General features: G+C 54.1%; 3 protein-coding genes across 4 annotated transcripts in view; 2 read left to right on the top strand and 1 right to left on the bottom strand.

Moving 5' to 3' along the window:
- Positions 1-380: 380 nt before the first annotated feature.
- SLC46A1 (solute carrier family 46 member 1) lies at positions 381-6832 on the top strand (the record flags this gene model as incomplete). The annotated part of the gene is made up of 5 exons (XM_083715191.1): positions 381-716; positions 2062-2914; positions 3932-4015; positions 4982-5138; positions 5995-6832. The coding sequence occupies 5 exons, from the start codon at positions 381-383 to the stop codon at positions 6074-6076; spliced, it is 1512 nt and encodes a 503-aa protein (XP_083571317.1). The 3' UTR covers positions 6077-6832.
- Positions 6833-9374: 2542 nt separating this feature from the next.
- SARM1 (sterile alpha and TIR motif containing 1) lies at positions 9375-22838 on the bottom strand. Its single transcript, XM_083715127.1, has 9 exons — positions 22079-22838; positions 15297-15915; positions 14797-15009; positions 14397-14488; positions 13831-14066; positions 13418-13520; positions 11987-12176; positions 11117-11238; positions 9375-9949 (listed from the first exon to the last, which is right to left on the bottom strand). The coding sequence occupies exons 1-9, from the start codon at positions 22501-22503 to the stop codon at positions 9826-9828; spliced, it is 2124 nt and encodes a 707-aa protein (XP_083571253.1). The 5' UTR covers positions 22504-22838; the 3' UTR covers positions 9375-9825.
- Positions 22838-25445, top strand: part of VTN (vitronectin) — an 18594-nt gene continuing 15986 nt past the window's right edge. For both annotated transcript variants that reach the window (XM_083715170.1, XM_083715169.1), the window contains exon 1: positions 22838-22998. In XM_083715170.1, coding sequence (XP_083571296.1) covers positions 22853-22998 — 146 coding nt within the window. In that variant the 5' untranslated portion in view covers positions 22838-22852. The remainder of the gene's footprint in view (positions 22999-25445) is intronic.

Raw genomic sequence — 25445 nt, 5'->3', positions numbered from 1 at the left:
GAAGAGAAGACTCCCTAGAAAAGACCTTGATGTTGGGAAAGATGGAGGGCACAAGGAGAAGGGGACGACAGAGGACGAGATGGTGGGACAGTGTTCTAGAAGCTACCAGCATGAGTTTGGCCAAACTGCGGAAGACAGGAGGGCCTGGCGTGCTCTGGTCCAGGGGCTCAGATACAACTAAACTACTAAACAACAACAACAATGCAGCCAAGTATCTAGTCCCTATTAATCGAGGAGAGAGCAAGCCAAGCACGCAGGCAGGATTCTTCCCAGTTCCCCAGGCTCTCTGGACGCCGTCGTCTGGTCCGCGAGAGCCGCGGCGCTTCCCTTTCCGGCGGCGGCGGCGCGCCTTCCTCCGCCTTCCCTCCTACCGACCTGCCATGGCCCGCCCTTCGTCCTCGCGTCGGGCCAGGCGGAGCTGGTGGCCGCTCCGCCCCTTGGTCGCTGCTACCGCCGCCGCCATGGCCGAGCAGGCGGCGGGACCCCCGGCGGAGCCGCCCGGGGACGAGCCGGAGCCGGAGGAGGGGGCGCGGCGGGCCGGCTGCGCGCGCCCGCGGGCCGTGGAGCCGGTGCTGCTGCTGGCCACGCTGGCCATGGGCTTGCAGGGTCCGCTCTGCACCCAGTACCTGTGGGAGCGCCTCGGCGCCGGGAACGGCAGCGCCGCCCGGCAGGGAGGAGGATGCGCCAACGGGAGCGGCTCCGCGAAGCAGGAGGAGGTGCGTCGCCCTTCCAGGCACAGGCCGGGCCCCGAGGGGCTCTCCGGGCGCCTTGAGGGCCAGGGACCCCGGTGGGTGCCCGGCGGCAACGGGCAGCCTCTTCCCGGGAGCTGGGGCTTGGCTGGGGTAGACTGCGCCTGAACGGGGAAGCTCACCGGGCAGCCAGGCTCTCTGCAGCCGGGAAGGTGCCTTAGAGCCAGGCACGTTCTTGCTCCATCAGGATCAGGACTGCTTGCACAGACTGGCAGCAGTTCTCCTCTGGGTTTCGGGCTGGGGCTCCTGCTGTTGTTGCTGCGTTTATTGCTCTCCCACCTTTTGCTGCAGGCTGGGACTCGAGGTGGGACTACAGATAAAAACAAACGCAGAAACGCAGATAAAATAGGGAAAAGCCATTAAAAAGTTTTTAAATAGGAACTGAATAGAAACCACATATTTAAAAGAAAATGAAGAAGAATGTTTGTGTGTATAAAAGATAATAGGGGGTCTGTGGCTTTTTTTATTCTTACTTTTATTATGTATTTCATGTTTTTATCTTGGATTTTAATGCTGGGAACCAACCTGAGATCTCTAAATGAAGGGCGGTATACAAATTTTAAAAACAACAACAACAATAATAATAATAGCAGCATCAGCCTTTATGGCATGCCTAAGAGACTGCAGATGTATAGACCAAGTCAGACCGTCTGGACTCCCAGCTCAGTATTGCCTACACTGACTGGCAGCAGCTCTGCAGGGTTTCAGGCAGGGGACATTCCCAGTTCTAAGTTATTTATTTATAATAGATATTTATATACTGCTGTATTGTAAAAATATATCACAGCGGTTTGCAACGATGTAAAAACATAAAACCATACAATAAAATAGTAAAAAAATGAAACTGAGTTAAAAGCAAACAAAGAATTAAAAGCAAACACCAGCCAACCCTTGTATTCTTCGTGGCCTGCCTTGACCAGGCGGAATAGAAAAGTTTTTAGTAGGTGCTCGCTGCATCTCCAGTGGCAGGGAGTTCCACAGGACTGGGTCCATGACCCTAGAGGCTTGGTTTTTCATTGTTGTCAAGTGAGCTGCACCACAGGTGATCTCAGTGAGCAAACTGGGATAGAAGGCGACCCCTTAGGGATTGTAGACGCAAGTCGCTCGGGGCTTTGTACATTAACACAAGACCCTTGAACGCAGCTCGGCAGCAGGTGGGCATCCTTTGTTCTTGGTCAGCAGCTCCCGCCAGCAATCTTGCCGCACTGGTTGTAGCTTCCGAACCAGGCCCAAGGGCAGCCCCACGAAGAGCGCCTTGCAGTAGTCCAGCTCCCTCCTCCGGCCTCACGGCCCTCTGCCTTCTCTCTCTCAGGAGCTGGAGACCCTGGTGGCCCACTGGAACCTCTACCTCAATCTGGCCGGCTTCCTGGTGGGCCTCTTCTCCGTCACGCTGCTCGGCCCCTGGAGCGACTCCGTGGGGCGCCGCCCGGCCCTCGCCCTTGCCTCTCTGGGCATGGCTCTGCAGGCGGCCATCTTCCTGGCGGTGATGTCCCTCCGGCTCCCCGTAGCCTGGCTCCTTCTGGGCCGCATCCTGGCCGGCCTCTCGGGCGACTACAACCTCATCCTGGCCGCCTCCTTCGCCTACGCGGCCGACGTCAGCGACCGGCAAGGGCGCACCTTCCGCGTGGCCGTCCTGGAGGCCTGCCTGGGCCTGGCGGGGATGGGCGCCAGCCTCCTGGGCGGGCAGTGGCGCCATGCCCAAGGCTACATGGCTCCCTTCTGGCTGGCCCTCGCCGCTAGCCTCTCCGCCGCTCTCTACGCCGCCGCCTGCCTGCGGGAATCGGTGGTGCCCAGGCGGCCCGCCAGGCTCCTCACCCTCCGCCATTACGCCTCCATCCTCCGCCTCTATGCGCCCGGCGCCCGGGGCTGGGAGTGGCGCAAGCTCCTCCTCTACTCCCTTGCCTTCTTCCTGGTGGTCAGCGTGCATTTCGGGGCCTCGGACCTGCTGGTGCTGTACGAGCTGAGCACCCCGCTCTGCTGGGACTCGGAGCTCATTGGCTACGGCTCGGCCGCTCACTACCTGGCCTACCTATCCAGCTTGCTGGGGCTGCGCCTGCTGCAGACCTGCCTCGAGGATAGCTGGGTGGCCGAAGCCGGCCTGCTCTCCAACGTCCTGGGCCTGGGGGCGATCGCGCTGGCGAGCACCACGCCCCTGATGTTCACAGGTGCTGCTCCTGGGAGAGGAGGCATTGCTTGAGGGTTGGAGAATTGGGGCACCCGGCGGTCATCTAGCCCAACCCACCGGCCGCGCAGGGGTCACAGCTAAAGAGTCCCTGGCAGATGGACACCCGGCCTCTGCTTAAAAGCGTCCAGGGAATGGGAGTCCATCTCCCAAGCATCTGGGTAGAATGGGAAGCTGGACCAGGAGGCTGGCCTGATCCTGCTGCCAGGCTCTCCGCATGGAGGCCTACTGTGGGAGCAGAACCTCCATGCTCGGGGGCAGCCTACCCCTGAAGACCAGACGGTGCAGGAAGGAAGAACCGTTGCCCTCGGCTCCTGCTTGTGGGCTTCCCGTGGGGGCACCTGGTAGGCCACTGTGGGGACAGGGGGTTGGGCTAGAGGGGCCACTGGCCTGATCCATTTTGTTCTGTGCTACGTGCCCTCAGTGTCGGGAGGCAACGTGCCTCTGAATTCCTGCACTGCGGGGGTGGGACTAGATGACCCCTGGATGTGCCTCCACCTCGGGAGATTAAAAGATTCTATGAGCCCCGGTGGGTGGGAAGCGCAAGCGAGGAGATCACAAGCAGGACCTGAGTGCAACTGCGGCTTTTCTTTTGGGGTATCTGGTTGGCACAGGAAGCTGTGCTAGAATCGCAGAATTGTAGAGTTTGGAGGGAACGCAAGGATCATCTAGCCCCCTGCAATGCAGGAATCTTTTGGCCCCACGTGGGACTCGAACCCAGGACCCTGAGATTAAGCATCTCCTACCAACAGAGCCCCTTGGGCCTGATCCAGCAGGCTCTTATGACGCTCTTGTGGAACCTCCAGGCCCAGAGGCAGTCTATCTAGATTCCTAGAGAGCACTAACTCTGCTCCCCCTCCAGTGTCAGAGACAGTCCGTGTGTCTGGATGGCAGTTGCTGGGACATCCAAGGGCACTTAAGTTTGCCCCGAACCAAAGTCCGCTGTGTTAGTTCATTTCAGTGGGTCTCTTCATTTTCTTTCTCCTCCTTTCCCCGACAGGATATGGCCTCCTCTTCCTCTCCATGACTGTCACGCCTGTGATCCGCTCCAAGTTATCCAGGCTGGTTGACGAAAAGGAGCAAGGTAAGCAGAGCAAGGGTTCAGTGACAGCCAGATCACCTGACCCACAATGCATTGGGGCAAACATGGCCGACGGCTAGAACTGATGGGAATTGTAGTTCAGCAATATCTGGAGGGCAAAGCTTCCCACTGCTACCATAAGGACTAGAGACTTAGAAAAAACAAACTCAAAAGTTTTTAGTCCTCGTGGCAGGAGTGGGAAGCTTTGGCCCTCCAGCTGTTACTGAACTACAACTCCCACCAGCCCCAGCAAGCCTGGCCAGAAGACAGAGAGGATGGTGGGCGTTGTGGTTCAGCAAAGTCTGGGAAGGGGCAAGGGATCCCCACTCCTGTCTTGTGGGCGCAAGGAGGCGCTCAGGAGCATGCCGGCTCAGGTGGCTGAATATAAGATTTGCAGGGGGTGGCAGAGGGCAGAGATCCCTTGCCCCACACATCTCTTTCTTCTCCCATGAGCAAAATCCTTAAATAATTGCACTGGGAACGAGCTCCAAGAATCAGCGGTTGTGCATTTACTGGAGAAGCATGACATGAGTTTCAGGCGTTGTTTGGGTGGCTGGTGGGAGTCGTTTCTCCAACAGACTTGAGGGCCTCACCTCTCTCCCAAACACCCCTCCTGGGTAGGCTCCCAAATCAGCTGACACCTCTGTGTGTGTGTGTGTGTGTTGCTGGGGACAAAGAGCAATAGAGATCCCCAGCTAGGAAGGTCTGGACATCACAGAACTACAGTTCCCAGCACCCTGGGAAGAGCAGACTCCTTCATAAGATGGTCTCTCCTTGACTGGAGAGGTCAGGTGGGCCACCTGTCAGGAATCCTTGAGCTGCAATTTCTGCATTGCATGAGGTTGGACTAGAGGACCTTTGGGGACCCCTCCCATCTCTATGATTTTATGAAAACACCCACTGTTTGGGGTTGGGGGCATGCCCCTTGGGTGTCCCATGCGTGCTTCAGCTCTCTGCTCTCCCCTCCAGGCGCTCTCTTTGCTGCCGTGGCCTGCGTGGAAGGTCTCTGCTCGCTGGTGGCCACAGGGGTCTTCAACTCCCTTTACCCCGCCAGCCTCTCCTTCATGAAAGGCTTCCCCTTCCTCCTTGGGGCCGTCATCCTCCTCGTTCCAGCCGCCATCATCGGGTAAGTCCTCCTCCATCTTGACCATCCTGGCTTCCTGCATCGCACGGTCACCTCAAACCCCTGGCTGTGGCTGAGTCAGGCCCTAGTGGCAGCTACTCAAAACTGCAGGCAAAGGGGCCCATCTAGTGCAGCCTCCTGTTCTCACAGAGGCCAAGCAGACGGCCTAATGGGAAATCCACAAGCAGGATCCAGGCACAAGAGCAACTCTCCTCTCCTGCGGTTTCCAGCAAGCTGGGATTCCAGCTGCCTCCAACCATGGAAGCAAAGCAGAGCCTCCTAGCTAGGAACCCTCCAGAGCCCTCTCCTCCTCCTTTAATTTGTCTAATCTTCTTTAAAAGCCATCCAAGTTGTTGGCTATCCCTGTGTCATGTGGGAGGGAGTTCCACAGTGTAACTCTGCACTGTGCGAAGAAGTCTCAAATCTTCCATCTATCAGTTTCATTGGATCTTCACTAGTTCCAATGTTGAGAGAGGGAGGGACAGTCTTTTCTATTCACTTTCACCCTGCAATGCAGAATTCTATAAATTCCTGTAATGTTGCCATTTAAACTAAAAAGTCCCAAACACCACAATTTTTCTTCCACCCCTCTTGATCCATTTGGGTTGCCGTTTTCTGAAACATTTTCCAACTCTGCAATGTCCTTTTTGAGGTGAGCAACCAGAACTGTACATAGTATTCCAAATGCAGTTGTATCGTGGCATTATAAGAGCTGCAGTTTTAATTTTTGTTTTCCTAATGTTGCCTGGCATGGCATTTGCCTTTTCCGCAGCTGCTGCGCACCCTGGGCTCTATCGGCTCCATTCCTCGGAGGTCCTTAATTCTGCCCCTTTTCTCTCTCCCCCCCTCCCCACCGCAGGTGGATCGAAATCCAGGATTCAAAACCTGACTACAGCCACTTTGCCGACATGCCTGGTCCGCTGCAGGAGGCAGAACAATGACCAGCTGAACCTGAGTTGCCGCCCTTCCGGAAACCAGCAGCTGATCTCTGCACATGCCTCTCCAATGACTTGAAAACAATTTCCTCTTGGCTCTTCACGCTTGTCCTTTTAACGTAGCTTGGGGGGGGGGGTTAACTTTCCTCTGAGACATGCCTTGATCTCTGTGTTACTGGATTGGGTGCGTCATGAGGACTAGAACCTTTCTTCAGATCTGTGGAGCTGGGAATAGAAATCCTAACCAGGGAAGAGAGAGAGAGAGAGAGAGAGAGAGAGAGAGAGAGAGAGAGAGAGAGAGAGAGAGAGTGTTAGTGGGCTTTGTGTGTGCCATTCACATTGGCTTTTAGGGGAGATCACAAAGAAAGCCCCCTTTTCTGTCCCACGAATCTCTTCCTTGCTCGTTCTGGGGGTATCACCCACCCCAACAGTGAGGAGTATTTTCCTTTTCCAGGGGTGCAGCTGCCGCTCTTTCCAGCCCTGTCTGTCGCAAGAGGATTCCCGTCTCCAGGAAACTGAGAGACAGCGAGTTCATCCCAAGATAGCAGGCTCCTAGGATGGGCTTGGGTGCCAAGGGAAGGCGGCCCATCTCTCGATGCCCCTCCTGTGCCAAGGGAGGTGATGCCCCCCTCCCACTCAAGTTTGCTTCCCCATTCGTACTTGGAGGGGAAATTGCTGGTGGCAAATTGCTCCCGGCCCCACCTGGGCGAGGGTGTGCGTCAAAGGACGTGTCACAATAAAGTTGGAGGTGTGTGCTGATAAGATGCTCACTTCTTTCTTTGCCCTTTTGCGGCACTTTGGCACTCTGAGATGTGCCAACTGAGGCCCTAAGGAGCGGCCTTGGAGATGCATCTCAGCCTGGGGGGGGGAGGGAGTGTTTTTCCACTCCTTCCCCTGTCCTTCTGCACCGAGAACAGATAAGAAGGAAGAGCTGGCAATTCAGGAACATCATGAGAACATTGGAAAGGGCTGCTGGGTCAGGTCCAAAGGGGCCCACCGAGTCCAGCGTCCTCTTCTCACAGTGGTTAACCAGATGCCCCAGTGGGACCGCCCCCCAGCAGGACCCAAGCACCCTCTCCCCTCCTGTGATTTCCAGCCCGTTTGCATGCAGGATGATGATGAAGAAGAGTTTGGATTTGATATCCCGCTTTATCACTACCCTAAGGAGTCTCAAGGGATGCAGGTGGCGCTGTGGGTTAAACCACAGAGCCTAGGACTTGCCGATCAGAAGGTCAACAGTTCAAATCCCCGCGACGGGGTGAGCTCCCGTTGCTCGGTCCCTGCTCCTGCCAACATAGCAGTTCGAAAGCACCTCAAAGTGCAAGTAGATCAATAGGTACCGCTCCGGCGGGAAGGTAAACGGCGTTTCCATGCGCTGCTCTGGTTCGCCAGAAGCGGCTTAGTCATGCTGGCCACATGACCCAGAAGCTGTATGCTGGCTCCTTCGGCCAGTAAAGCGAGATGAGCGCCACAACCCCAGAGTCGGCCATGACTGGACCTAATGGTCAGGGATCCCTTTACCTTTTAAGGAGTCTCAAAGCGGCTAACAATCTCCTTTCCCTTCCTCCCCCACAACAAACACTCTGAGGTGCGTGGGGCTGCGAGACTTCAGAGAAGTGTGACTGGCCCAAGGTCACCCAGCAGCTGCAGGTTACGAGTCCACCGCTCTTAACCACTTCACCACACTGGCTCTCAAGGATGTCCTTGCAGAGCCGCTGCTGCCAGTCAGTGCAGGCAGACCCAGTGGTCTGGCTCAGTACAGAGGCATCTTCCAAGTGACCCATGAATCTGGTCCTTAAAATTGGCAGGGGTGCAAACTGCAATTATTGGGGGTCATCAAGACCAAGGCCCTGAGTGGGGGAACTGGGTGGTGGCTGAGGGGGGACCTTCCCTGGGCACTCGGTTACCCATCTCCCACCCAAGTGCTGCCTTGTCCCCCCTTCCTGCAAACCCTCCAACTGAAAGGCACCCATAATTCAGGAGAACGGCTCACTTGGGCGCCTGTGTAATTGACGCTCCCTTCCAACCCCGCTCAAGTTTCCTCCTGACTCTACAAACTCCATGCCGCTCCGGGACCACGGAGGAGAGGCCTCAAGCCTGGCACGGGGAGAAAAGGCTGGGTGCTGGGATGGCGGCTGAGAGCAGTCCAGCCCGGAAAGTGAAGAGATAGATATATAAAAGCCAAGGAAGAATAAGGGGCTGTGTTCAAGATGAACAAAGCCTGGCTTGTTCTGCTGCTACTCCTAAGGCACACGTTTTTTTAACAGGTCAGATGGCTCTCTGTCAGGGATCCTTTAGCTGCGATTCCTGCATTGCAGGAGGGTGGACTAGATGAGCCTTGGGGGACCCTTCCAGGAGTAGTGAGCAGCCCTGCTCTTTCTCCATGCCACGCATAACCTTATGAACTTTTATCATGGTGCCTCTTTCTCACATCCCCAATGCTGCAACCTTTTCCACGTTGAGAGTCGTTCCACCCCTTTGGGTGTTTTGCCTGCCCTTTCCTGAACATCGCCTTTTTGAGGACTGTACTGTACCCAAAACAAAAAAAATTCCTTCCAGTAGCACCTTAAAGACCAACTAAGTTAGTTCTTGGTATGAGCTATTGTGTGCATGCACACTTCTTCAGATACACTGAAACAGAAGTCACCAGACCCTTCTATATAGTGAGAAGGTGGGGAGGGGTATTACTCAGAAGGGTGGTGGGAATGGGTGATTGGCAGATAGCTGTGATGAGCCTGTTGACGACTCTTAACGACTGCAATAGGTCTTACAGGAAAAAGCAAGGGGTGAGAAGGTGAAAAATGGCTTTGTCATGTATAATGAGATAAGAATCCAATGTCTTTGTTCAGACCAGGTCTCTCCATGGTTTTAAGTTTGGTAATAAGTTGCAATTCAGCAGCTTCTCTTTCCAGTCTATTTCTGTACCCAGTTCTCCAAATGTGGCCGCATGATAGATTTCTATAACGACATCATGATCCTGGCCATTTTGGCTTCAGTTCAGGGCCCCAGGAGCAGGTACATGAAATTAAGACTTTTTTTGACCCGAAATGCATCATTTAACACTTGTTTGCATTGAATTGCATTTGCCGTTTTGCCACCCATCCGCTCCATTTGGAGAGGTCCTTTCGGAGCTCTTTGCAACCTCTTTTGTGTTTAAACGTCCTGAACAATTGAGCCCCATCAGCAAACTCGGCCTCTTTGCTGCTCCTTCCCTGCTCTAGATGGTTTATGAAGGGGTTTGAAAAGCAGTCATTTCCTAAACCTCTGACCATTTGCTTAGCTTAAAAAACAGATGAGCAGACACCTAAGGAAGCTTCTGGAGCCTAGAATCTGATAAATGCTTTAATACAAGATAAACACTACAAAGCCCACCTTCCCAACAGCCAAGTAATAACCTAATTGGTTGAGAAACCGAAAATCTTACCCAGGCACACAAAGAGTTAAGAGCCTCTGGTGAAAGGCCACTAGGGAGGGAGAAAGTTTGCTGCTCCAACTGTCCTGGCAGGGCAGGCAGCAAGCAGCATTTTCTTCCGGAGTTTTGCATAACCTAATGGGCATATCCCAAAGGGAGCCAGCAGGGGGCACCAACACAGCTGTGGCTGAGCCTGCAAAAGCTGGGGGGGGGGGCAGTGGGGTGAGGTGCCCTCTCTAGGGCAGTGCAGTCTTGGGGACAGAAGCAAAGGGTCACCCTCTTCTTCCCACTCCGACCCACCACCCCCTTCTCTGCTCCATTGGGGTGGGCACCTTCCAGTTCCCTAGTTCTGAGGGGGCCCACACTCCAGGCTGTTTTCCGAGCCAGCGGAGGAATCCCGGGAGGAGCGGCCCTGCAGGAAGCGGATGATCTTCTCAATGGTGGCGTCTTGGTATTCGTGGGACCATCTGCATGGGAAGTGGAAATGAAACAGCTGAACCACGGGTCGGCAAACAGAGGTCTGCGGGCTGGATCAGGCCCAATAGCCTTCTAAGTCTGGCCCGCGGACGGTCCAGAAATCGCTGCATGGATTGCCAGTGTGTGTTCTTTCCCTCTCACTCCTATGGCAGCAGCGCCTCCTCCCTCCCTCCTCCTGGCTTTTCCCTGCCCTGCCTAGAGGAGGCAGGGGGCTGGGCTTGGTTGGTGCCATCAGCAGCAGCGCTCAAGCGGCCGCCATTTTAAGCAGCCCCTCTCTGGACCCTTTCGCACGCCGCTCATCGTCCCTCGTTCATTTCCCCCAAAAAATATAGTCCGGCCCCCAACAAGGTCTGAGGCAGGGGTCAGCAACGTGCGGCCCATGCCCCTGATGCAGCCCACGAAGACCGTTTTACTGGCCCATGAGCAGCCCTCAAACCGAGCCACACACTCGGCGAGTCCCCCCTCCGCGCTGCACTAAACCAGTGCAGCATGGCGCGGGCACTCACACAGCAGCGCCAGAAATCGCGTCTGCACATGCGCAGATACCGGAAAGCACGTCTGCTCATGTCCAGACGCTGGAAATTGCTTCTGCGCAGACGTGGTTTTTGGCGTCTGGGCATGTGCAGACGCGATTTCCGGCACCGCAGACATGCGCAGACGCGATTTCCAGCATTGCACTGTGGCAGTCCAGCCCACGGACGATCTCCGTGGGAATAATTTAGCCCATGTCCAGTAAACCTTGCCAACCTCTGGTGAGGGATAGTGGACTGGCCCCCTGCTTAAAAAGTTTGAGGGCCCCTGAGCTGACCCAAGCCATGCGGTGCTTGGGGTGGAAGGGGCCATGGGGAATCTACAGCTCTTGTGTAGGACTCCCAATTTTTTTCCTGCATGAATTGGAGCACCGGTTTGGAAAGGGGCAGGGGAAAGGGTGCAATTTCAAGCCTGGTGCTTCAAAGCATCCTTTGCACCTGAAACTATTAGCATTAAATCGGTTTCAAACCCCTTCAGATTCAGCCTCGTCTCAGCCTCGTTTCCCCAGATTCACCCCCCCACACACACACAAGAAGCTGGCTGTGTTGCACCAGCTTCCAGAGATTGCCTCCCCCCCCCCCCGCCCACCTGCCTTATCCCCAGGGACACTCCTTGATCCCACTCACTTGATCCCGTTGAACTTCAGGATGGCTCTCATGTCCTCAGGAAGGGTCTTTGGATCCGGCCACTCGAAGTGGTCTGTGATGGGGACAATGTTCTTCCCGCTACTCAGGGCTGTGACAATTTCCTGTGAAGGATATGCATTTAAAAAGAGAGAAGGAAATCTTGCTTAGGGAGGGGTGAGTTTGTTCAATATGATTTCCCTTCCTCTTGTCCTGCTGGCTTCCACGTACATTATATCAGGAAGTTTTGGGGCATCACATGGCGGGACAAAGTCTCCCCAAAAGATGTGCCCTCTCAATGAGCAAATGTTTCCGGCCTGTTTGCACTAGGTGACATCTATGCTAGTTTGGTCATGTCCACAGGATGGAAGACGGCAGGATCCCCAAGGAGATCCCTGCCCTGTGGCAATCCCTTGCAGATGACCGCAGTGCCTGGAGACAGGCAGACTGGCCATGCATCCACAGCAGTGACCGGAGGAGCAATGACCACTTGGAGGAGCCCAGAGAGAAGAAACGCCCTGGTGCATCTGCAGCTGCACAACCAGACGCCTTCCTCTGCCCCGGCTGCAACAAAACATGTCTCTCCCGTATCAGCCTCCACAGCCACAGCAGGCGCTGCGACTCTCCAACGTTTTGACTTCACCTCCCCAAGGCACACTCCTCTGTTGTCTCCTGAGACAGATGGCTGGCAGCTCAGCTCAAGGAGGAGCCCTTTGTTGTGAATTGGGCTGCGTCTCCTGCATTGCAGGGGGTTGGGCTAGATGTCCTTTGGGGGGTCCCACCCAACTCTTCTAGGATTCTCAGAGTTTTATCCCCTTCCCCCCCCCCAAACACAGATATACTACGGTCCCTGGCAGGGGGAAGCCCTCTCACCTTATGCACCCAGTCTTTGCATTCGGTGTCCCCCACGCACTTGTCGAGGGCGTTGCGCGAAAGCAGCATCACAAAGTTCCGGGCGCTCATCACACTCTGAATCAGCTTGTCCTCGAACTTCCCGGCCTCCAGCTTCTCCACGTCAATGAAGACGCTGAATCCGTGCAGCTGCAGGTGGACCTTCAGGAGGCTGGAGAGGCGCAAACAGGGCGGGGTACGTGTGAAAGGAAGGGGGGGCTTGACCCAGGCACCCATAATTGGGATCTCTCCGCGATGGCATAAAGGGAAAGGGTTAGAGAACACCCTTTCCCCTCCGGCTGCAACCTCAGTCCAAACTGCACCCTCCCACAGCTGCTGCTGGCCTACCTTACAGGGCTGTTGTAAAGGAAATTATGTACGTGGGCCCTCGTCTCCCCCTCCCCCTGTGTGTGCTTGTGGTTTCTCAGCCCTCCGCCTGCTCCCACTTCCCCTTCTTTAATTAACATGAGCCATTTTGGGAGACTACAATTGTTCAGAAAGCAGAATAAGAAATGCATAATTAATAAGCAAGGGCTTTGAACGCCTCCAAAGTGTTACAATATCAGTGCTAAGGATAATTATATCCATTTCACGGTCTTCTTTGTAAGTCTTAATGGGCGCGTTTTATTCTCATTCAGTCCCCTCTAGAGAATGCAGGTCTGTAGAAATGCAACTCGTAAAAATCTACTACTGCTGCTAACGGTAGCGCAAAGTGCGGTTGCAGTGAGTTCCACAGGTTAATTCTACACCGTCCCATGGTGCCCTTACATGTTTCTGGCCAATCAAGGCTGCAAGCCTTGCTCTGAGCCCAGCTTGTCAGAGACCATCTTAACCACAGAGCAGCCTTTTTGGATCAACCTTTCAGAGGTCACGTGGACTACAACTCCCATCATCCCTGAACATCGGCCAACCTGGGTTGCTGGGAGTTGGAGTCCAACACGCTCTGGATGACAATGGGTTGGGGAGAGCTGCCGTGGGCCAACCCCTGTTTCCTTGCACAGAGAGGTTGAGAGATTAGAAGCAATTCATAGAATCATAGAGACAGAAGGGAACCCCAAGGATCATCCAGCCCAACCCGCTTCAGATGGCCACCCAAGCTCTCTTTAAAAACCTCCAATGAAGGTCCACCACCTTTTGAGGGTGTCTGTTCCGCTATCAAATAGCTCTTATTGCCAGAATGTTATTCCTAATAGTATTCCAGGTGTGATCTGTCCAAGCCAGGATAGAGCGGTCCTCCTGTTTCCCTTGATCTGGACACAGGACTTCTGTTGATGCAGCCAAGAATCGCATTAACCTTTTCTGCTGCTGCATCACACAGTTGGCTCTTTACAGAAGGAGAAAGGAAGGCTTTTCTCTTTGACACGCCCGCATGTGTGAATGGTTCACGCTGCTCCCTGGCGTTCCCCTGCCCACCTGGCCAGCTGCGCCCCAGTGGCTCTCCGGTAGCTGATGAAGACGTCCGTCCCCTCCAAGGTGGACTTTCCGCTGCTGCAGGGCAGAGGCGAATGCAGCATCTCTGGGAGGAGACAGAAAGGGGGTGGGTGGCTGTATGGGCTGTGCCGCCCCGGGTACCGGAGAGGGTTCCTCCGCCACTGTTCCCCACCTTAGATCCGTTTGTTCCCTCCCTTCCAACAGCAAATTGTTTCATGGAATCATACTGTACACTTGGAAGGGGCACCCAGGGGTCATCTAGCCCAACCCCATTATAAGACCTCCAGTGAAGAAGAGTCCGTCGCCTGGTGAGCGAGGCCGTTCCACTGCCAAATGGCTCCTCGGGATGTCCTTCCCGGGGGCTGGGGGGTCTGCAGAGCAAGGGGAGAGGTTACCTCGGGCGGCCGAGAGGATGCGGACGCGGTGGAAGCCCATGTGGACTTGGCAGTCCTCTTGCAGCTGCTGCTCCGTCACACGGTGGAGGAAGTTGCGGTCGATGCCACTGGTGACCAGGTTGTAGGTGTACTGGCGGAATTTAGGGTCCACGGAGCCCAGCCAGTCGGCCAGGTTGCTGCGGTCGCATGTGGAATAGTTGGCGTAGGTCTTGAGCTCCGTCAGCTCCCGGAAAAACCTGGGGGAAGGAGGGGGGCAGCTCAGTAGGGCTGAGGGGGGGACACCTCCTGCCAGGTTGGAGCAGAGGCACGCCACTTTTGGAGGCGGAACAGGCTGGCCCTCAAGGTGCTCCAAACCCTTTTGCATAGCTGAATTTCCTGCAAACATGGTGTGTGCTTTTAAAAAAAGTTGGAATGGCAAACATGAGCAGATTTATAGCACTGCTGTACTCAGGGAGCAATAGCACAGCTGCCGTTTTTGATCTGGTGGGTTCCCTCAGAGATCATCCAGCTCAACCCCGCTTCTCGGCTCAGGAGCTCCTCCTTCCTGGGCGCCAAGAGCTCCTTACCGCTTGCGTGTGATGCTGGAGGTCATCTGGAGGTCCACCCGCAAATCCTCCTCCGTCATCCTCAGCAGCAGGTCGCCATCCACCTGGTGTTCCTGGGGGGAGAGGAAGGATGGGGTCAGTTTCACATCCAAAGAGCAAGGGGAGAGAAAGCAACATGATCCAGGGGATGGAGGGACTCCGCTATGAAAAAAGGTTGTGGTGTTCGGTAGAAAAAGTGACTCTTTTTCTATCATCCCTAGCCAGGGGTGGGCTAGGGAGGCAGCTTTTGGGGGAGGCCTGCGTGGGGAGTGAGCTGTGAGCCCCCCAACAGGCACCTGCAGTCTCCTCAGGGGCCCTCTCCTCTCTCCAGGAGCCCTGACCCCCATTCCCCGCACAACCACTGCCCTCTTGCAAGCCCTACCAGGAAATTGGGGCAGTATTTGACAAAGCCGATCTGCTGGAGCCACTTCTGCACCTCCAGGGGTTTCCAGTTGGGCACAGTGGGCAGCAGGCGCCGGGGCACCTCTTCGCCCATTGTGCAGAGCGCCCTCTTGGCAAGCGAGGAGGTGGTGCCGTCCGGGGAGTAGCAGACAATCCTCTTCAAGCTCTGGATGGCCCCGATCTCTGTGAAAATCTGAGCAAAGCCAAGCATTTATTCACTTTGTGCACTGGTGCTGCACCCTGTACTCCAAGGTTCCTCTTCCTCCCCATTTGGCCCTCACAACAACCCTGTGAGGTAGGTTAGCCTGAGAGGGAGCAACCAGCTTGCCAGGGAGCTTCATGGCAGAATGGGGATTTGAACCCAGATTCTAGTCAGGGATTGGACCCAGGACCTTCTGCATGCAAAGCAGGGGCTCTGCCGCTGAACTAAGAGAGGAAGTAAGATACTAGTCCTCATGGCTCTGCATGCAAACAAGCTACCTGCATCTTCTTCTGCTGGGCCTTAATGGCGGCCTCTGCGCACAGGTAGAAGGCAGCCAGGCACTGGGCCTCTGGGCGGGAGCTGTCCAGGAGGGGCACCAGGCGCTGCAGGTCCTCTGCCGTCCTGCCCTGGCTGTTGTCGCTGCTGCCCAGCAAGGTGTGGGCGAAGTGCCCCGGGTCCAGCGTGGCCACGAAGGGCTCCACCAGCGCCAGGGTCCCCGAGTGCTCCACCTCCTTCTCCACCTCTTTGTTGGTGGCCAGGACGGCCACGGCCAGGCAGGCGTGGAACTGCACCAGGAAGCCGTCCTTGGAGAAGGCCAGAGGGAAGAGCCACTCGGCCGCCTTCTTCTCCACCATCAGCCGCTGGTTGGCCGGCCCGCCATGCATGGCCGCGTTGGCCAGGGCGGCGGCGCAGTGGTGCAGGACCACAGGGTCGCTCCAGCGGCACCAGTAGAGGAGCGCGTCCAGGCCGCCGTCGGAGATCAGCTGCGTGCAGGTGTCCTCGGAGTGCTTGAGCATGTGCTCCAGGATCCCCGAGGTGCTGCGCGCCAGAGGGAGGCTCTCACGCTCCTTGGACAGGTTCAGGATCACACCCAGGCCGATGCGAGCCACGCGGTCCCTAGGGGCAGAGAGCGGGGAGGCAGAACGGGGTCAGGGAAGCAGCCTTGGGCGGGGGGGGGGGGAAGGACGCAGTGGAAAGAAGGCCCTTCACCACATGGCCCAGAGTTAAACGGTGGAACTCCCTGCCACAGGAAGCAGGGATGGCCACTAACCCAAAAAGGTAAAGGGACCTCTGATCGTTAGGTCCTGTCGTGGCTGACTCTGGGGTTGCGGCGCTCATCTCGCTTTATTGGCCGAGGAAGCCGGCGTACAGCTTCCTTCCGGGTCATGTGGCCAGCATGACTAAGCCGCTTCTGGCGAATTAGAGCAGTGCATGGAAACGCCGTTTACCTTTCCGCCGGAGTGATACCTATTTATCTACTTGCACTTTGACATGCTTTCGAACTGCTAGGTGGGCAGGAGCTGGGACCGAACAACGGGCGCTCACCCCGTCACGGGGATTCGAACCACCGACCTTCTGATTGGCAAGTCCTAGGCTCTGTGGTTTAACCCACAGTGCCAAGGAGGATTAGACAAATCCAGGAAGGAGGAGAGAGGTATCAATGGCTCCTGGCCATCCTCTGCCTTCACAGTCAGAGGCATTGATGTTTCTGAATACCAGTGCCTGGAAAATGCAAAAAGTACTTATGCACTCAAAAAGTACTCAGAGGTACCTTCCTTTTTACACCCCACGTCGCCTGAGTGGGTGGAACAATCACAAATCAGCTGGACTGGAAGGCAGGTAGCACAGAATTGTGGAACTGCAGAGCTGGAGGGCATCGCAAGGGGCATCTATTCCAACCCTCTGCAATGCAGGAATGTTTGGACTCCAGGGCTGACACCACTGGCTCTGCAGAATATTCTATGTTAACTGACATAGACAGCATCTATGGGGGTGGAGGAAGGAAGGAGGGACTTTGCTCCAGCCAGGGCTTGGACCCATAGCTGGGGCGGGATGGGGAGCATCAATGCCAGCAGAGGGGGGGGGGGCTTTTGCATTGCAAGGCTAAACAGAACCCCCTCACACATCAGATTCTGCCAGGCTGGCTTGTTCCAGGAAGTGAGCGAAGTGCCCCGTTCTGGGAAAATTGGGCTCCCTCTGTGAGCGACTGACGTCGGCCTCCGTCGAAATCTGGCAGCCGCTGCATCTGCCAGCCCTGGCAGGGTTCCCATGCCATCTCTGCAGGAGGCTGGGTCCTGCACTCAGGACCTGCCTGGCCCAGCCAGATGGGCCTATCTCAAGGAAGTGGAGAGCTTGGACCTCCCGCCCCCAGATAAATTATAAGAGAACAGAACTGTCACCGTAAGAGCTAGAGAGGGACTTAGAGGTCACGTGGTCCCCGTTCAATACAGGGAATCCAGAGAGCTACAGGATCTCTGAAGGATGGCCATTAGTGTGGGGCAATGGGGTGGCAACAGGGGGCTGTTGGGGCAGAAGGCAGGCAGCCCCACAGTAAGTGGTGCCAGATCAAACTCATCCCAGTTTCGCTTTTCTCCTAAGCTGAGGCAGAAGTCTCTTGCGCTCAGGTTCCCAGAGGCAAGTATGAGAGCAGGACGCTGGACTAGATGGGCCATTGGCCAGCAGGCTCCTCTTCTTATGTTCTTGGCCCATCTATTTATTTATTTTTAGTTATTTTTATTTTTATTGTAAATTTTATTTACAACATAACATAACCCCCCACCCCCAATACAGAATTCCACCCTCAATAAACGTGAACATAACATACAATAATAACATACAACAATACAAACAACCAAATAAAAGACTTCCTTTATCCTGTATCTGGCCTCCTTATTTACTTCTTATAAACTGTTTCCTTTATGAATAATTATTAAGCTTTTTCTAATTATAACTTAAATATCCACAAAGTCTCCTGCAGACATTAATCGAAACAAGTCCAAGTATGTATTTTAGGGCACTGTTTTGCGAAGTATTCTCTGCATTTTCCCCGTGCTTTTTGCAACTCTTGTCTAGTGTGATCTCTGATTGCCTCTGTTAATCTAGCCAGCAGCCCCACTAGTCCGGCATCCTGTTCTCTCACACAGTGGCCGGCCAGATGCCTATTATGGGATGCCCGCAAGCAGGACTTGAGCAGAAGAGCAACTCTCCCCTCCTGCGGCTTCCAGCTCCCTCCTTCTCTGCCCAGCTCCCATCAGGGGACACACGGGCAGGCCCCCCCCCCCCCGCCTCTGGAGACCACCTCATCTTGGCACAGCGGCCAGCTGATTCATCCTCCAGAGTGGTGATGAGCAATCAGTACGCAGCAGCAGCAGCACAGCTTGTCCTGGCCACATGGAACAGAACAAGGCGGCTTCCGCCTACCCCCTGCCCTGCCTTGGATCCCCACCCTGGCGAGGCAGGCTGGCAGTAGGAAGCGGAGAGGTGTGTGGTTTATCCAGAGAGATGCAAAGGCCAAGAGCCGCTCCCTCCTGCCAGGAAGCTCATCCGATGGCTCCAAAGTCTTTCTGGGTCTCGGCTAATGCATTTTCCCAATTAGAAGCCCCGGTGGGCCCTTAAAAGCCCACCTGGCAGAGGGGAGAGGCTGCCTCGGCCCTTCCTGTGGGGCTCCAGAAAGGACATTGTGCCCCAGGGCAGGTTGTTTTGTTCTCAAGCAGATCCTGGCAAACTTTGATTTCTATTTCATTGATACTGAGCATCATAGCCAAGTGGGGATTTGAACCCAGATTTCCCAGGTTGAAGTCCTCCTTTAATCCCCACAACATCCCTGTGATTGAGCTTAGGCTGAGAAGTAGCAACTGGGTTTCATGGTCACACCCAGTGAGCTTCATGGTGGCTGAGTAGGGATTTGAACCTTGGTCTCTCCCAGGTCCAAATCCTCACTTAATCCCTGCAAGGTTGAACCTGGGACCTTCTGCCTGCAAAGGTCTGTTCTACCAAAACAGCCTCTTGTCCCTAGGAATAAAGCAAGATGCTAGTCCTCATGGTTCCGAATTTAAATAAACAGTGCTTTAAATATGAACATACAAAGCCTCCTTATACGGTGCAGACCCATAGTCCACCTAGCTCAGTATTGCCCACACAGACTGGCAGCAGCGGTTCCCCGGGAGTCCAGGCAAGGGGGTCTTATTCTCTAGCCCTACCTAGAGACACCTGCAGCTGCTATGATGGTTTTTTCTACTAGCTAGTTGAATGAAACAACAGTCACAAAATTAAAAGACGCCTGCTTCTTGGGAGGAAAGCAATGACAGATATAGACAGCATCTTAAAAAACAGAGACATCACCTTTCCAACAAAGGTCCGTATAGTTAAAGCTATGGTTTTCCCAGTAGTGATGTATGGAAGTGAGAGCTGGAAGTGAGAAGGCTGATCGCCAAAGAACTGATGCTTTTGAATTCTGGTGCTGGAGGAGACTCTTGAGAGTCCCATGGACTGCAAGAAGATCAAACCTCTCCATTCTGAAGGAAATCAGCCCTGAGTGCTCACTGGAAGGACAGATCCTGAAGCTGAGGCTCCGAGACTTTGGCCACCTCCGGAGAAGAGAAGACTCCCTGGAAAAGACCCTGATGTTGGGAAAGATGGAGGGCACAAGGAGAAGGGGACGACAGAGGACGAGATGGTGGGACAGTGTTCTTGAAGCTACCAGCATGAGTTTGGCCAAACTGCAGGAGGCAGTGGAAGACAGGGGTGCCCAGCGTGCTCTGGTCCAGGGGGTCACGAAGAGTCGGACACAACTAAACGACTAAACAACAACAATAAGTTGAATGAACATCAACAACGAATAGTTTGTCATCCTGGTATGACACAGGGCAGATATGGCTGCTGATATGACTCCAGAATTTGAGGGGGGGGCAGGAGTCAGCAGCGCCATCAGGCCAGGACTTGGGGGGTATATGGGATAATTATCGCAGGAGATTATTATAATTTGAGGAGATAGTGATCTGGCATGGTCAGCTCTTCCAACTCTGGTTATTCCTTCCTGCCTCTCGTTACTGTGTTTTATTGCTTTCAATATCCTTTGTGAAAAAGCCCTTGTTGGGTTGATCAAACTGGTCCAGCAAAGCCTTTGACGTAGAGTAGCTCTGGTTGAGCCGGTGTTAGTTCAATAGGACACAGGTCTATAAAATATCTAGTTTTGGAGCATGCCAAGTAGGAGTTCAGCACAGACTCATGGCCAGAGTGCTGTGCAAAAGATGGCTACCTGGGAGTCGCTTCGCCATTTCTGGGCTCCTCAATGGCTTGCTTGGTAATGTATATTTTTGCTTGCTGTTTGGAATAAAGTCTTTAATCTTCTCACCCAATTGTGCTTGTATTGCTTCTGAATCTATTTTAAAAGAACCATTTTGCATTGGGCAAGACAGGGTCAAAATCCGGGGTCTCATTCAGCAACGTGAGCAGGATTTGCAACAGCCCCGGCTTGGCCCATTTCATGGAAAGCCAAGCACTGAATGTGCCCACGTTACATGCTGCCACCCCTGAAAGACCATCAAGGGCAGGTTACCTAAGAACCTAAGAAAGAGCCTGCCAGTGGCCCATCCAGTCCAGCATCCTGTTCTCACAGTGGCCAAACAGATTTCAAAAAGGGGAACTGGCAGGCAGGATCCGAGCACAAGAGCCCTTTCTCCCCTCCTGCAGTTTCAACAACTGGGATTCAGAAGCACTGTTGCCTCTGACTGTGGAGACAGAGCTGAGCCACTGTGGCCAGGAGCCGCTGATAGTCCTCTCCTTCTCTATGGATTTGTCCAATCCTCCTGAGTCCCATAGATTAACTATGCATTGCCTGAGTGCACCATTGGCAGGAGGGATGGGTGCCTCTCTTGGCAAGCCTTCATTTGTAGTGCCACCGACAGCCCTCACAGGAGCGGGAAGGCCCCTGGGAGCCCCCACTATAAAACCACTGTTGTGTCTCTGCACGAAAACCTGCCCTGCCTTCCTTCTCAGTCCACTTCTGCTGTCCCTCTGCCATTGAGAGGTGTGAGTGGGGTGGGGATCTCTGTGGAGGCAGGGACACAGCGATCGCTCACCTTCAGGCAAGGGCATGCCCAGAACAGGGACTCATGCAGAGGGCCACAGGGGTGGGCTCCTTTTGGGGGTTCCTGCACACTCAAAAAGCAAACCTTTTAAAAGCGGGTGGGAAAATCGCCTTGGCAAAGAAAGGCTGTCGGAAAGGGAGTATAGGAAGGAGGAATTTCGGTGAGTGTGTCACTTCTTCCCTACACAAATGTTGCCCCGTTGCCAAGGACAGGGAACTGGAGGTCCAGGGGCCAAATGCGACCCCCCCCATCCAAAACCACACCCCCTCTCCCTGGCCCACACACCTGTCTGGCCCTTGCTTCACGCCCTCATTTCTTTGCTGGCAGGAAACATGCCCCTTCCCCTTTCCTGTCTCATGAAAACATAGAAAGGCAGAGCTGGGAGGGACCCCCCAGGGGCAGCACAGGGATCAGAGCTAAATAATCTCTGACAGACAGCTGTCCAACTTCTCTGACAGACAGCTGTCCAACTTCTGCTTAACAGCCTCCAAGGAGGTCCCTTTGACTTCCCTCCTCCCCTCGCGTGGGTTCTTCTGTTAACTTTTTCTCCTGCAACTTCTCTGTTAATCCACTTCTACTAAATCTTCAATAAAACCATAGTTGAACTTTTGACTACAAGCATCATTCCAGTCCTACTAATAATTTTAATTGTTGACAAGGATTTTTAGAATAAACTATGCATTTTCCCCATTCCTTATTGAAATTTTGGTCTTCCCGATTCCTAATTCTTTGGGTCAGTCTTGCCATTTCTGCATCAGCTTAATCTGCCATTCTTCTCGGGTAGGGACTGTGCCTTCCCCTTAAGCAAAACAAAAAAAAATTCCTTCCAATAGCACCTTAAAGACCAACTAAGTCAGTTCTTGGTATGAGCTTTCGTGTGCATGCACACTTCTTCAGATACTTAAGCATTAAGCATTATCTAAGTCCATCCCTCTGCCACGCAGGAATCACAACTAAGGAATTACTAGCTCATTGTCCGTCCCCCGCCCCGCCCCCCACAAAAAAACACCCCTGGCATTCATTGCTTGGCCTCCTCTTGCTTCTAGATCCGCCCACCTTGGCATGCGGCTCCTGGAAGCTGGCAATGAAGGGAATGTGGCCCGTGATGTGGAAGGAAAGGTTCACAAGCCCTGGCCCCCTGCAGACGCCTCGGCCCGTTCCTCCCTCCCCGGTCCCCCTGCCTGGCTCACCTGTTCCCCGCCACCAGGATCTGCTCCAGGAGTTTGGCCGCCTGGCACTTGGTCTCGTGGTCGGCCGTCTGGAGCAAGGACAGCAGCAAGTCCAGCCCCCCCTCCAGGCGAATCGCGTCGCACAGGCCCTTGGCGACCTCCCTGCCCACGGTGGGCATCAGCCAGGCCTCCTCCACCAGGGCCAGGATCTCGGCCAGGCCGCTGCGGAGGTCCTCGGGGCCGGCCGCCTGCTTGGCGGCCGAGATGGCCTGGTGCAGGTCGGGCAGGATCCTGTTCAGGGCCGCTTGGATGGCCGGGCTGGCCCCCGGCGAGCTCTCCTGGGGCGCCCGGGGGCTGTCTCCCCACCAGTCGACCGTCAGCCTCTCCGCGTCGGACATGGCTAAGCGGCACAGTCTATAGGCAGAGACGAGGAGAGGGAGCACCATTGGGCGTGGGCGTCAGGGAAGGGGGGCACCTTAAAGCTGCATCCCCGGATCTGGGAATGTGCCCAGGGCGGGCTTGGGAGCCTGGGGTCCGGCTGGCAGGAGGCTGGCACAGCGAGGCGCGGCAAAGGTGAGTCTGGGCGGAGCAGAAGAAGTGATGGAGAGAGATGGAGAGATGCAGGGCTGGAGGAAGGAGTCGGGCGCGTTCTTGGGTACCAGCAGTAAGCTGGCAGCGGTCCACTTGCCGGGCAGCTGAGCTGTTCGTCCTCCTGATGTGGGATGCAGAGCTCTCTGCCGGCAGAGAGGCGGCCAAGCCCATCCCCTCCGGCGATGCCTCGCCTTCCCCGCCGGAATGAAGTCACCTCCCCCTGAAAGGAGGGCCTGTCGCCGTGGCAACTGCATCTTCCTCCTTCCTTCCTTCCCTCTCTCCTCTCCTCCTGGTGAGACAAAGAGGACGAGGCATGGTGGTCGCGTCCTCGGCGACGCTCCGGGCTTTAGGTACATGACATTGCACGCCCCCGCCCCAGTAATAGTGGAGCAGTTAAGGGGAATGGAAAGGGATTCAGGTGTGGGGCTGGGGAGGGGCAGGAGCGTTTGGGAAGTTGGCGGAGAACGACGATTGGACGAGAGTTTGACTTGTGGTTAGGTCATCAGCATTCCTCAACTCAGTTCTAGGACTCCCATCAGCCTCAGCGAGCATGCGCTCCTCAGCAGCAAGTCGTGGGTTCAGGGAGCGGTCTTTCCCAGCCCCACCATCATGAAATTGTAGGGTTGGAAGGGACCCCCAAGGGTCATTTAGTCCGACCCCCTGCAAGGCAGGAATCACGCTAAAGGATTCCTGAGAGGTGGACATCTGGCCTCTGCTCAAAAACCTCCATTGAAGGAGAGCCCACACCCTCAGGACGTTCTTCCTAAGCTTGAGTGGGAATATCCTTTCTTGTGATTTGAAGCCCTTGGTTCGGGTCCTACTCTCTGGAGCAACAGGAAGCAAGTTTGCTCCATCCAAACAACTCTTCAGGTATCTGTAGTTTGTTGTTGTTTAGTCGTTTAGTCGTGTCTGACTCTTCGTGACCCCCTGGACCAGAGCATGCCAGGCCCTCCTGTCTTCCACTGCCTCCCGCAGTCTGGTAAAACTCATGCTGGTAGCTTCAAGAACACTGTCCCACCATCTCGTCCTCTGTCATCCCCTTCTCCTTCTGCCCTCCATCTTTCCCAACATCAGGGTCTTTTCTTTTCTTTTTTTTAAAAAAAGATTTTTATTAACAGGCCAATCACATCACATTATTTCCAAATTATACAGCCAGATTTTTAAATTTTGTTGGGGGTACCCATACATCAAGCTCCGAGCGGGGGTCCAAGCATCACTTATATTGCTGCTTTAATTAAATAATTCTATCCAGTTCAATCCAGATTGTCTCTTTATTACTTTCTTCATCTTCTTGTTGTTATATATTCCTTTCTTTGCGATCTCTCTAATAATCTTCACAAGCAGATTAGAGACAGACATCCTCTGTGTGGGTTTTACACTCTCCAAAGATCATATCACTTAGGGACAGCCGCCATTCCACGCTTCCATAAAAAATTTATCTTTGGTCTGTCCTTTAATTTTCTCAGGCTTGCCAAGTATAACAGGAGGGCTCTGTCAGGTTAAGATCACATTCCAGTCATCCTTCACATTCCGATAGTCCTGATCCTCCTCCCCCCATCTTTCTTAGACAAGCCTGTCTTAGCGAGATGCCATTTAAAGCTGCGTCATAAAATTTTCCTCCGTTCTCCGTTGTTTACCAATCATCTCTTTAACTATAATCCACTCCACACAGTTCTTAAGTTCCTGCTTGTGATTAATAAAACACAACGATCTTCTTTCTGGGGTGGAGGGTTATTAATATTCACATAAGGCAAAGAAAAGAAAGGTTTTTTCCTCCACCACCCCTCTTTATCACTCCAAACATACCAGTCTCTTAATGGTGGTTCTTCACTTGATTTATTTGTCTCCTCCGTTGCTCCGGTCACAGAGATCCATTAATCAGCAGTCTTATCTCCTGAACTTTGCTTGATGTATGTGCTTTAGCTTCTTTACAATTATATGTTTCCAATTATATTTTCAAGCTAAAGCGAACCAGCACGCGCTGATTGGAAACGGCGTCAGGAAGAGCCGACCTCATCGAGGGCTCGTGCCAAGTGACCGGCACCCCCTTCTTTCGAATCCGGGGGTGCGTTATGGACACCGCTGGCAAGGCAGTCGCCCCCATCTCCGAGGGGGGGGGGCAGGAAGACTGCATACTTCCCATAGCAGCCTCTTAATTACCTCGTATGGGTCAGAGAGATGTTATTGTCGGCCATCTTCCAATGCGCCACCTGGTGCCCCCCCCCAACATCAGGGTCTCTTCCAGGGAGTCTTCTCTTCTCATGAGGTGGCCAAAGTCTTGGAGCCTCAGCTTCACGATCTGTCCTTCCAGCGAGCACTCAGGGCTGATTTCCTTCAGAATGGAGAGGTTTGATCTCCTTGCAGTCCATGGGACTCTCAAGAGTCTCCTCCAGCACCATAATTCAAAAGCATCAATTCTTCAGCGATCAGCCTTCTTTATGGTCCAGCTCTCACTTCCATACATCACTACTGGGAAAACCATGGCTTTAACTATGTGGACCTTTGTTGGCAAGGTGATGTCTCTGCTTTTTAAGATGCTATCTGCTTTTTAAGATGCTTTGTAGTTTAAGATCTGTAGTTAGATTATTATTTTCCCAGCCTTATTCTGTAGCTTATTGCCAACACAAAAATGGCCTGTTGTTCTGAGGACTCTGGCTCCATACACAACATGCGTTTTAAAAAATAAAATAAAATAAAACAACTTCCCACAAGAAAATCTTGGGAATTGTAGTTCACCCCTCACAGCGCTGCAGTTCCCAGCAGAAACTACAGTTCCCAGTGGGGAAATAATGCACTT

This window comes from Podarcis gaigeae (genome assembly GCF_964106915.1).
Source record: "Podarcis gaigeae genome assembly, chromosome: 15".
Classification (NCBI taxonomy): domain Eukaryota; kingdom Metazoa; phylum Chordata; class Lepidosauria; order Squamata; family Lacertidae; genus Podarcis; species Podarcis gaigeae.
This window is presented reverse-complemented; position numbering and strand designations above follow the sequence as displayed.